The 11,477-nt window shown below is 44.9% G+C and overlaps 1 protein-coding gene across 2 annotated transcripts; it reads left to right on the forward strand.

Annotated features, from left to right (window-relative positions):
* The first annotated feature begins 278 nt into the window (after positions 1 to 278).
* LOC134935953 (uncharacterized) lies at positions 279 to 10,851 on the forward strand. 2 transcript variants are annotated; one of them, XM_063930812.1, is made up of 22 exons: positions 279 to 386; positions 1,340 to 1,398; positions 2,535 to 2,627; positions 2,718 to 2,845; positions 2,975 to 3,115; positions 3,672 to 3,734; positions 4,003 to 4,161; positions 4,249 to 4,345; positions 4,606 to 4,823; positions 5,898 to 6,054; positions 6,249 to 6,457; positions 6,967 to 7,084; positions 7,178 to 7,383; positions 7,649 to 7,763; positions 7,850 to 8,019; positions 8,239 to 8,336; positions 8,413 to 8,567; positions 9,511 to 9,691; positions 10,201 to 10,300; positions 10,381 to 10,471; positions 10,547 to 10,636; positions 10,719 to 10,851. In XM_063930812.1, exons 1-22 carry the CDS (start codon positions 349 to 351, stop codon positions 10,829 to 10,831), a joined length of 2,799 nt encoding a protein of 932 aa, XP_063786882.1. In that variant the 5' UTR covers positions 279 to 348; the 3' UTR covers positions 10,832 to 10,851. The 2 variants fall into 2 exon arrangements, with proteins under 2 accessions (XP_063786882.1, XP_063786883.1); XM_063930813.1 differs by having other exon boundaries at positions 10,722 to 10,851.
* Positions 10,852 to 11,477: the final 626 nt, after the last annotated feature.

Genomic DNA, 11,477 nt, shown 5'->3' on the forward strand with positions numbered 1-11,477 from the left:
TATGCCGCACGATATAAGAAACTTATTATTCATAATAATAATAATAATAATAATAATAATAATAAACAGAAAGATAGATAGATAGATAGATAGATAGATAGATAGATAGATAGATAGATAGATAGATAGATAGATAGATAGATAGATAGATAGATAGCTCTGCCTGCTGGAGTGAGGGGGAGGAGGTATAATTCTCATCCCCAGGAATTGTCCCTAATTAGCAGGTGATTGAGGTGATTGGCCTCAGGTGAGCCATCCTGTTATATAAAGCAGCCTAGCAGGGTTGTTGTATGCTTGCTCTCTGAGTGTGCATTCTTTTCCTGAGTGGATCAGAGCTGTGTTGCCTGAATGGGCACCGTGACCATGTATTGTAAGCTCCTCACTGGGTAAGTGTTGTTGGTTTTTATACTCTCCTCTTAGACCTGATTTTCTCTCTATACCTTGCATAGACCACAGGTAAGTGGTCTGTGGCTAGCCAGCTATTGTGGGACTACAAGTGCTAGCATGTCTGTCCAGTTACAGCTGCAGTAGCTGTCTGCCTAATCTGTAGTCTGGGTTATGTCATCTTATCTTCATGCCTGGCTCTTGGTGTGGGTAGCTGGGCAAAGTAGCCTAATGTTGGGCACCAAGTGGTGACCTCTTCCTAATTGGGTTAAAATGTGATATCCTGACTGTATTACTCTTCAGGGATGAATCTTTATGCATTGCACCCCCTATACTACTGCCCCCATATCTGTAACATGTGACTGTAGAGGAAAATAAATGCTTAACACTTGTGACTTATGGGTGGCTGTGGGAGGTTGGTTCTCCTCCTGGTGTCATGATGGGTCTACTTGTGGGTGGCTTGGGGCTGTTTCCCTCATGGTCAGTCTAATCCAGTGATGTGTGGTTAGATTAGGCAGAGCCTCACCTGTCCTACTCCAGAGTGTTTACCATACCAATTAATAGAATACAAAGATGATATATATATATATATATATATATATATATATATATATATATATATATATATATATTATAATATGCCAAGATTTATCAAGCCTTGGAGAGTGATAAAGTAGCAGCCAGTCGGCTCCTATCTCATTTTTCAAACAGCCTGTGACCTGGAAGTTAGGAGCTGATTGGTTGGTACTTTATCACAGTGCTATTTATCACTCTCCAAGGCTTGATGAATAGGGGGCCTTAGCACTTATACGTATCTTTGTGTTCTAATATCTCCTAGTTAATGCAGCCCCAAATTGTGTTTGTAAATTTGGCTCCGATACTAACCACTGCTTCTCCAGCCATTGCCGTCCCTGTCTTAACTGTACTAAATCTATTTCTTGTCTCCTGATTTCAGAGCTCTGCTTCTCTGTGCAACGCTACCATTCCTGGTGCAAGCGGACACTTTCCCTAATGGTAAGCCTCTTGCTATTGAATGACTACCGTACCAGCACCTGGATTGGGGTGAGGTGGATAAGATTTAATTTTGGTGCCTCTAAAACACTGAATGTTGCCCCCTCAGGGAATTGGCTGCCACGCAATTTACCTGATGACTGAGTTAAATCTAGATCTGTTTAGATATATTTGCACCCTTATATATTTTTATATAAACCCGGTGTGCACTCTGCAGTAGCTCACTATTGTTTGGTCAAGGGCACCCTGAATCTTCTGCAACCCTTCTGGGTTTAAAGCCAAACTAGGATCTGCTTGGGCCACTATGGTGAGCGAAGGAGCAGAATTTGTATTGAAGATCAGGAACAGATGTGGAAACCAAACTAGGAGCTGTTGGAAGTGTGTTGTAGTCTATAGCACAGGTTCTCAAACTCTGTCCTCGGGACCCCACACAGTGCATGTTTTGCAGGTCTCTTCACAGAATCTGTGAAATAACTACTTCCACCTGCAGACCTTTTAAAATGTCAATAAGTAATTAATACACCTGTGCACCTGCTGGGTTACCTGCAAAACATGCACTGTGTGGGGTCCTGGGGACCAAGTTTTAGAACCTGTGGTCTATAGGAATCCATTGTCTCTGTACTAGTTTGATCATAGCTTTTCTCGATGTACATGGGTAGAAGATAAAACACTACTAGGTGATGTTGGCTAGCTTCTGTTGGTGGGTATTGACATCCCAGTCATGTTGAGCATTGGTGGGGCTCTCTTGGTTTGGCACCCTCTAGAACACAGGTTCTCAAACTCTGTCCTCAGGACCCCACACAGCACATGTTTTGCAGGTCTCCTCACAAAATCACAAGTGAAATAATTGGCTAAACCTGTAGACCTTTTAAAATGTCAGTGAGTAATTAATACACCTGTCCACTTGCTGGGTTACCTGCAAAACATGCACTGTGTGGGGTCCTGAGGACAGAGTTTGAGAACCTGTGCTCTAGAAGACCCTTCTGCTAACTCATTCCTGAACACATCAGTAATTCTTGTGGCATTTAAGAAGCCAATGGCTTATACTAGTGACTTGCAGTCTTGAAGATCAGAAGGACCCTCAAGTTGTCTTCTCTAGCAAAAGTGAGCCTGAAACTTGTTTTTTTTATTCTGTGCAGGTACGCTGAAGACTGACTGTCTGGAGCGTATTTTCTGGATCTGGGTTGACCAAGGTTTCTTCGGTTCAACACCATGGCAGCTGGAGGCGTTGAGTAAGCAGATTGTATACAAATACTTAGACCAAAATTAAGCTTCTCCCCAAAAAGTTGTCTTGTATCTTGATGGCTTTAACCTGATTACAGCTGACCACGGCTATATCGATATAATGCAGCAGGCAAGGGCAGCGCAGTGTGGATACACCATCACCAATGATGTGTACGGAAACGTAGAAATCAGGATCTCTTTCCTTGGCTGTTGGATTAAGAATACTGTATGTATCTTCCATGCTCCTGCCTATATATTCTGGTGTCCATGTCATATGGGGGAAGGGGGGGGGGTGTTTTTTTAGGGGTTTTTTTTTCTCCTCTCGCTGTGGCTAATGTCCAGTTGATCTCTGCAGAATGACCAGAAGTTCGATATCATGGTGCAGTTCCGGGTTAATGCTTCTGGTCACAGCACTGTCTATCCGTTGTCTATGTCCTGCAGTCCTAGTAACCCCTGGAATGTGAGGGAGATAATTTGTGAGGAGAACTACATGGAGGTGAGTTCAGAACAACTTTGTTTGTGGTGAAATAAAGCATCTAGGGGACTTATTGCAATGTGCTAACAGTTTGTGGGATACCCGTCACAATGCATGCTGGTTCGGGAGCTCTGCAGGAGCAGAAACCAGCACCTTTGCATGGAGAGTTGATGCCATGCTGGAGGTTCATCAGTATAGACCCAGTTCTAGCTTTGGCTGGTGTAGAAAGGCAACTTTGGCCTTCACAAAGGTGGTGGCATGAGGGGACCAGAGATCTGACCAAGCTTTACACATCTAAAACTGCTTTCCCTAACTGGTGCCAAATTTTCTCTTGAACTTTAGCTGTTTTTGTACTGTAAACTTGCAGCATTTGTAATACATTGGTCGTGGGATGATGGGGTGTTATCTATAATCGCTAAAGATTTTGTCCTGCCTGACCATTCTTCAGGATTTCTTAATCTTGGTGCAAACATGGGTGGGGGGGTTTGGAGGAGAGTTAAGGCCATGTAGATGCTGACTGGATCCTTGCATGTGATACTAAGTGAGCGTTTCTAACAGTCACTGCCATTCTCACTAGGTGTCTGTGACAAGACTAATCTCATCTGACCTCTTGAAGAACCTCTTTACGTCTAACCCTGTGGTAAGTTATTCATTTGAACAGAGGGAGTGATAAAATGTGTCAAATCCAATTCAGTCAACTAACCATGCCTCAATTGTTGGCCAGCGAAGTGTAACTGCTCAATGTTCCAGTCTGAGCAGGAGTCCCCATGGAGGACTTCTACTTCCATGATTAACATTTCTCAACTCTCTGCAATTACATGTTGGGATGTGGTGAATAATCTAATGCTTTCCTGCTATGTGGTTATCTTCGGTGTCTAAAATTTGTAATTTTGTCTCCCTAAATTCAGGAGGACATCTTCAGAAACTGGCAAGTTTGGTTTTTGGATAGTTCTCCTGTTCCAATCACTGCAAAAGAAGCCATTAGTAAAGGCTATGGAGTCAATGCAACTCTGACCAGGGTGATGGTCAGAGCTCCCTACAATACATCAGAGGCTCAGATCTTTGTGGTGAGCTGGCCAATAAGGGAATTGGAAGGGTGGGCCCTACTGTATGTATTGATGGAAGAATAAACACTGCAATTATGCTTTTTACAGACTGGGAAGTTCCACCTCATCTTGATTGCAAGTAATATGTTGTATAGACAAACCCTACTCCGTCTGATTGTGGACACAACAATTGCCTGTCCAAGTGGTAAGTGTTATGTCATGCTTGACTGGTGCTCACCAAATCATGGGGGTGGGTATGTAGTAACATGAGGGGAGGAACCTCTAAAGAGTGACGTTGCCCATAACCAATCCGAACTCTAAAGAATCCACTTGATAAACTTTACAAGTGGAGAAATTGGCCACCGCAAGTAACTCCTAACCAATCACCTTTTTTAAGGTCTTGTAAACTCACTCCATAGTTCAAGTCGGTGTAACTTTTTTTTTTTTTTTTTTTTCTCTTGGCAGATCCTCCAGTATTTACAGAGACTGCACTCTCCTGGCTGACTCCTGCAGTCCTCGGCCCTTTGCTTGTTGCGAACATCACAAACAGCCAGTTTGCCATGGGTGTTGATGCAAGGCTCTTAAACTCTGCTCAAATTAAGGAGAACTCTTACATCTTCTACAATGACAAGACCACTGTGAATGTGACTGTACCATATGGTGCTCCTGGAGGTTATATGGAGGTTCGTGCACATAACTTCTTCCACAATGCCTTGCAGTATGGCTATTCTAAACAGGGGTGTTGGCCTATGGCCATAAACGATGTCCTGGTCCCAACAAACATTATCATCTGACAACATGCAAGGGTTCAATCAAATGAACTCCATAGTAGGTTTAGGTGAATCCTGATTATGTACCACAAAAAATGCTCTCCATAGATCCTGTGTAACTTGGAGATGCTGGCTGCTCGGTGAACCACATGGTTAATGCTAGTAACTGTGCAATATAATGGTTGAGCCTGTACTAGACTGTCTTTAAGGGTCTGAACCCACTAATTACTTTCTAGTGACAAAGGGATAAATATGGGCTATAATGAGCAGCAACTGGTCCCCTGTAGTAACAAGAGGTCCAGTTCTTCCTCTCCACCTTAAGTCTGAAGCAAAGAATGCTGACTTGACCATTCCATAGGACTCAGCGGTGCAAGTATGCGGGTACGGAGTAGCCATAAGAATTTGGCAGCAAGTACTTGGTACCACCGCCACACACTTTGCCATTACCACAATTTTATAATGTGCCACAAAGCAAGACCATGGTGCTTGGCAGCATGATGGCTCCTCACACTTTGTCAGTGTTACTGGGAGTGTGACACTGGCTGTACTCATATAATGGAGGCATTACTATATTTCTACTATACTGGAGGTATCACTACAGATTTCTATTATACTGGAGACATTAATATATATTTAGCCTTTCCTCCAGATAAAAAAAGGGGGGGGGGGGCTGTTGTGCAGCCACACTGCTAGTGTCATGTAGCCACTCCCACTAGCAGCATGTGACCACAACACATGACCATTTTTTCAGCATTCATTACCACTAAGAATATTTCTACTTGCACCACTGATAGGACTTCAGATTAAGCTGCTTGACATGTTCGCCCAAAACTTTGGGTTAGTGAAACAGAACTGGGGATGTGTCCAAAGTGCAAGCTTTCTCCACACACTTTGCTGCAAAGACCCTTTTGGAAGTGTTGACAATTGATGCAGGTGTCCAGACTCCTGACCTAAGAACTTAGTGACTGTCATCTCTTGGTTTCTCAGAGCGATGTTGTCAACGGCTCCTACATGACAACCTACACGATACACCTCGTGCTACAGCGCCAGTGGCTTGGAACCAATGAGGATGACTCCACCACCCACACGGCCTACACACAAATCACTGCCCCAGTGAAGGGGATTCCCCTCAACTTCTTGGACCGTAAGTCCCAAACTCTGGCACAGGAGAAGTATAGACTGAGGGAAGGGGGTATTGCTCGATGTGGTGGTGGGGGGGGGGGGGGGGGGGGATCATTTCCTGGGGAGAACATCCTATAGCAAGAAACAAGTAGATGGGGGGGGGAGACAAATTGAGTCCTTCTGTAGGAATCTGACATGCCTGTTTGTCCCTTTCAGATACAGTGAAAGAGAAACGCTATTTCAATGTGTCCCTGGGGAACTTCTATCCAAACGTGGCTCTTAAGTCTTTTGTCATCTACCAAGTACCGCTGGCTCTAACAGATTTGGCACCCAGACAGATGAGCACTACACGTGTGACCAATCCTAACAACACCAATGTGTTCTACCTGACTGTGCCCTTCACTGACCCTGTTGTGGAGCAGCAGGTACTAGTGTGGCTGTATTGTAAATGTTCCCTAAACTGGAAACTCTCACAGTTCCTGTATTGGTATACTCTGCCTTCTCCATTTCACCTGCTGAGATGTCAGTCAAGGCCCTTTTAAAAAAAAAAAAAAAAAAAAGTAAGCCACTGGGACTTGTGTCCACCCTTACTTTAGAAATGGCTTGTAGCCAGGGACAATGAAGTCTCAAGTATCTTGAGTCCTATTTAACAATGAAGGGCCACTATCTGATTTCAAATTTAACAATTGCCAATAAAACATTTGGGTCCAATCTTGTGACAAACAAAGCCAAACTTGCTCTTGAATGGGCAGTATGCTTGTCAGGAATTGCCCAAAAATAACTTTATGGCCTGGTTTGTGGTAGCCCAGTCCAAACTCCCACACAGGTGTGTATGTAGGAGTTGGCAGCCAGCAAAACTCCATGCTACTAGGAATGTTCCTGGAGGAGCCATTTTGTTGTGTTAATGCAATGGTTGGGTTTGTCTGTCTTCTAGTACCTTGGTGGCTACATGAGAGAGTACACTCTGTATGTGACATATATCCTGACCCTTACAGCGAAGAACAAGGACTTCTCTTACACAGATGTGGTATCATGCGTGCTAGAAGATGTTGGTAGGTGATCTGTCTCTCGTGTACATGGGCTTGTAAAAAGCATGATCGCTGACTTGTCCCCCCCCCCCCCTCCCCTCCCCTGTCTCCCATTAGTGCCCCCCTCTTTTGAGGGTGAATGCAGCAGTAACAGTCTAATCATTAACATGAAGCGTGGTAACATAGACTTTTACTGGATCCCATATATCCGGAACCTTCCTCTGGACAAGGCTCTAATTGCATCTCAGAACATTACAGTCAAGAACTCTGCCAAATCCTTCTACCTGGAGGTGCCCAGCAGTGCTGTCGGTTTGGTCTATGAGGTAATCATGAGCTGATGATGCTAGTCTTTAACGCTTAAGTAAAAGGGGTTAATTTACCACTAGGACAGAATTTCATTCATTACTGATCTGTTTGTAATGAAACGCCTTATCTAGATCGCACAACTGGCCATTAGCTGCAGTTAAGACTGTTTACATTTGACTGGTACAACCTTTAAGAGCTGCTTGTGGCATGAAGGGGGTTGTCATGGGTTGGTTGCTGTCATCATGTCTCTGAGATGACCCTGAGTTGTATATGCCTTCCCAGGTTGCCACACTTGACGGGTTTCGTGTGAGTTTAGACCTCCACTTGCATGACAACAAGACACTTGAAGTGATGGAATCCTTCTCGGTCAACTGCACCTTCCCTCCAGTGTCTCCAGGTGATGTGTTGGCCATGGAGAACTAGTGTTGCTACACCCAAACTGTATCCTGCTGCTCATGACTCCTCTTCTCCCATGTCCTACAGTCTGCCTTTCCAACGGATCCATGATCGTTGTTGTGGACAGTTCAGTTACTAAACCTAGCTTTGATGCACGGAAAACCCACTTGAAGGATCCCACCTGCACACCACTGGAGGCTACGGTGAATAGAGCCCTCTTCAACTTTGCAGCCTACCAGTGTGGGACCACCCGCCAGGTGAGTGCTTTGGTGTCTGGCCAATAGCTGAACTCTGGGTGTAGTGTCTAGCTAAGGTAGGACTATCATGCTGGCCTCAAATGTAAGTGAATCAGAGGTTGGCATGCTGCCTCTACGGCTCTGCGTTGGTCAGTGCTGCTATATGGATTTGGGTGGTTCTAGAATGCCACCCACAGCGGCTCAAGAGTGCCAAGCTAATGCCCTGTTCAATCTGTCCAGTTTTATAGTGACTACCTAGTGTACGAGAATGAAGTGACCATTGATCGTCAGTTACTGCTGCCAGGGCAACCAATTATCACTCGGGATTCCACATACAGGTGAGGCTTTTCTTACACCAAGCCTGCCCAGCACACTCTGGCAAAACTCTGGCTCACTCTTCTTGCCTTGTTCTAGGCTGACCGTGCGATGCAGATACCCAATCCGTGACACCCAGTGGCTGGGGATAGTGTATAACACTGCTTCAGCATTGCATGGACTCTCAGACATTAAACCAAAAGCCTTACTGAGAAGAGCCAGGACCACCCTTGCAGACTTGAGAGTAGCTAAAGGTAAGAGCAGATCTGGGAATAAACTTGTAGGCCTTTCAAGATTCTGATTGAAATAACAAATTGTCATTCCCTCTTAATATAATGGAAAGGGGTCTATGTACTAAGACTTGGCGAGAAAGTGGCTGGTGATGCCATTCAGCTCTTAACGGTCATGTCACAGGCCATGTTTGGAAGAGGACAGAGCTTGTTGGTACTTTATCTTCTCCCTCTCCCAGACTTGGTACATAGACCCTTCAAAACTGGGATCCATTTATGCATGGTCACAGGAGTGGACTACTGGATAATTGTGTAGGGCAGTTACCAATTGTGTCCAGCTGTGTAGAAAGTACTGGGGTGGTGTAGCACCCCCACCCACTGGTGCTGGCAATTTGCCTACTGGTAGTGATTGTTTCTGTGCTGTAAGCATGTCAACACAAATGAACATTATGACTTCAAGATGTCACATCTGTAGGTGGTATTATGTTAGAGTAATGGTACATGGTGTCACTCCTAAATCACAAGACAGCCCAGTACTTCACCAGTCAGGGGTTTATTTGGCTGTAATGTGGATGTACTCGTTATGCATGTAACGATGCTCATCTATGTATTAGTAGTGGTGCAGGATTGAGGTGGTGAATGCAGGGCCTTGCTCAAATGTCCATGGTGCTCTAACAGTGACAAGATGACTCTGCACATGTGGAGAAGACCAAACTGTGGCCATCTTAGTAAAGGGTTTGAGGCCTCCCTGTAGGAGCATCTTGGAGACAGGGCAGTACTGCTTTCCAAATTGTAACAGGAGTGGGCACAAATCCTTAATCAAAAATCTCAAGATTATGAGCAATGGTTGCCACAGCCAAGATCACTAAGACAGAAGTAACTGATCTGTGCAAATACTGGCTCAAACACTAGGTCCTATGTGTCTCTACTTCATAGCACAAACTAATCAGTGGCCTGTTTCTTCCAGACAACACCTTCACCTCATTTTACCAGCCTGCTGACTACCCGGTTTCTGTCCAGCCAGCAGATGACCTTCATTTCCAGGTGGTTGTGCAGAGTCCAGCATACATGTCTAAGCTGCAGGACTGCTGGGCTACAACCTACCATGGCGAGAACAGGATCACACGTTGGGACCTGATTGTGGATGGGTAGGTGGACAGGACTGAAAGCAGTGGGCCTCAAGGTGCTACCTGCATTGTAGATGTACATGGCTTGCACTGTAGCAACCTGGAAAGGGGTCTTGTGTGGACACTATCCTAAGACACTGGGTTCCTTATTCTGGAAGTGTATAAGGTGGTGGCCTCTCCACATAAACTGTACATGCTCTAGCCCTAACGGGGTGCACTCAGGAGTTGCCAGAACTCTTCCTTGACATCAAACCTTGGTCCTACATCAAAGGACAAGTGGTGGAGGACCACCTCTTGGTAGGTTTGAAAACTGCTTTCTCAAACTTGCTAGCCACAGATCAAATAAATATATCCAAAACATGAGAACTTAAAATGCAGAGAATGGTTTTTAGGACCTGGGTGATCTAATGTGTTTAAGTGTATGGTCTTCCTAGTTGCAAATGTGAGCATAATACTAAGACAACTTCCAGCATATGAGTGGCTGTTAATCCTGTATGTTACTGATTGAACACCACCTTGCCTGTCTCTAGACATGCTGCTGTAGCAGAGGCCTTTTCCACTGAAGTACAGACCTTGCTGGGCTTGTCTCCTCGCTTCCTGGTGACGCCTGTAGGAGCCCAGGATGTTCAGGTAAGGGTTGGGATGGTCAAACGTTGGATAGGGGCAATGGATGGCATTGGGAAGTTCTAACTATGACCGCCTTCTCCTAGCTGTATGTACACTGTAAAGTCTTACTCTGTGATGCCGGATTACAAATGGAGAGCTGCTGCCAAACCTGCAACCAGACCGAGCAAGGGATAGGTGAGTGCTACAGCTGATTGTATTCGGGCTGGTCCCATAAATGGGTGCCCCAGGCTTATTTTTGCTCTCTTCTAGGTAAAAGAACCTTCCCCATGTTATCAGAGATGGTGTCTGTAGGTCCTATCCGGGTTGCTGCACAAAATGGAGTCATTAACCAACATGTTGGTGAGTAATACCACATTTCTCCAGCAGGGGCAGTAGACTTAATATGTTTAGGTCGCTAACTCTCATCTCTTCTCTCCCCCAGCAGGAATGGACTCTCAGTCTACATGGAGCTGGTTCCTGGCACTTGGACTTGCTGTTATTGCAGCTCTGACTGTTGGAGCAATTGTTCTCACTATCCGCCTATTTGTAAAATAAATAAAATATTTTTTTTCTAACTGCTCTTGTCTGTATTAAATGACTCTACATTAGGTGTATCCAGCCCCTGCTAGACAGCTTGTTAGAAAGTAACCTCAAATATTCCTCTGATCACTATGTTGCTTGTGAGTTAACAGTACATAAGTTCCAGAAAAGTGAATGTCCAACTTAACAGATCAAAATGTTTGGGTTTTAAATTAGAAATTCCAGGTGTGAAACTGTCAATATTAATTACCCTGACTCTTACCACCCATGGGGGGTAGGTTTGTGGTCCTGTGCTGGCTACTCAAGTACTTTAGAAGTTTCTGTCAAACTGCTGTAATACATGGTAGAAATTGCAGGTCCAATGTAGCCTGGCTGGGAGGGGAGGGTCCCATACACTTATCTCTCCGCATATCGCAGGTGATCAACCCAGCAGCCTCCCACGGGGGCAGGGTTGGCTAAGATGTATTGTATGCTGCCCTTTTGTATCCTGGGCGATCCCAGCTCTGACCTGATTGAACATGCTGCACGTTCAATCTGGAGGATCCAATGCTCACGGGAACGTTGATCAGACAGGAGACACCTCAAATACCCGATATATCTGGCTGGAATCTGCCATAATCTTTGCCAGGAAACTCCTTCAATCCCCCAAAACTAGACCCTA

Source organism: Pseudophryne corroboree, chromosome 6 (assembly GCF_028390025.1).
Source record: "Pseudophryne corroboree isolate aPseCor3 chromosome 6, aPseCor3.hap2, whole genome shotgun sequence".
In the NCBI taxonomy this organism is placed as follows: Eukaryota; Metazoa; Chordata; class Amphibia; order Anura; family Myobatrachidae; genus Pseudophryne; species Pseudophryne corroboree.

Coding starts and splice junctions, on each gene's coding strand:
- LOC134935953 (XM_063930812.1), top strand. CDS start 349: ATGGGCACCGTGACCATGTATTGTAAGCTCCTCACTGG. Junction 4,824..5,897: donor CTCCTGGAGGTTATATGGAG/GTTCGTGCACAT, acceptor TTGGTTTCTCAG/AGCGATGTTGTCAACGGCTC. Junction 10,472..10,546: donor CCAGACCGAGCAAGGGATAG/GTGAGTGCTACA, acceptor GCTCTCTTCTAG/GTAAAAGAACCTTCCCCATG.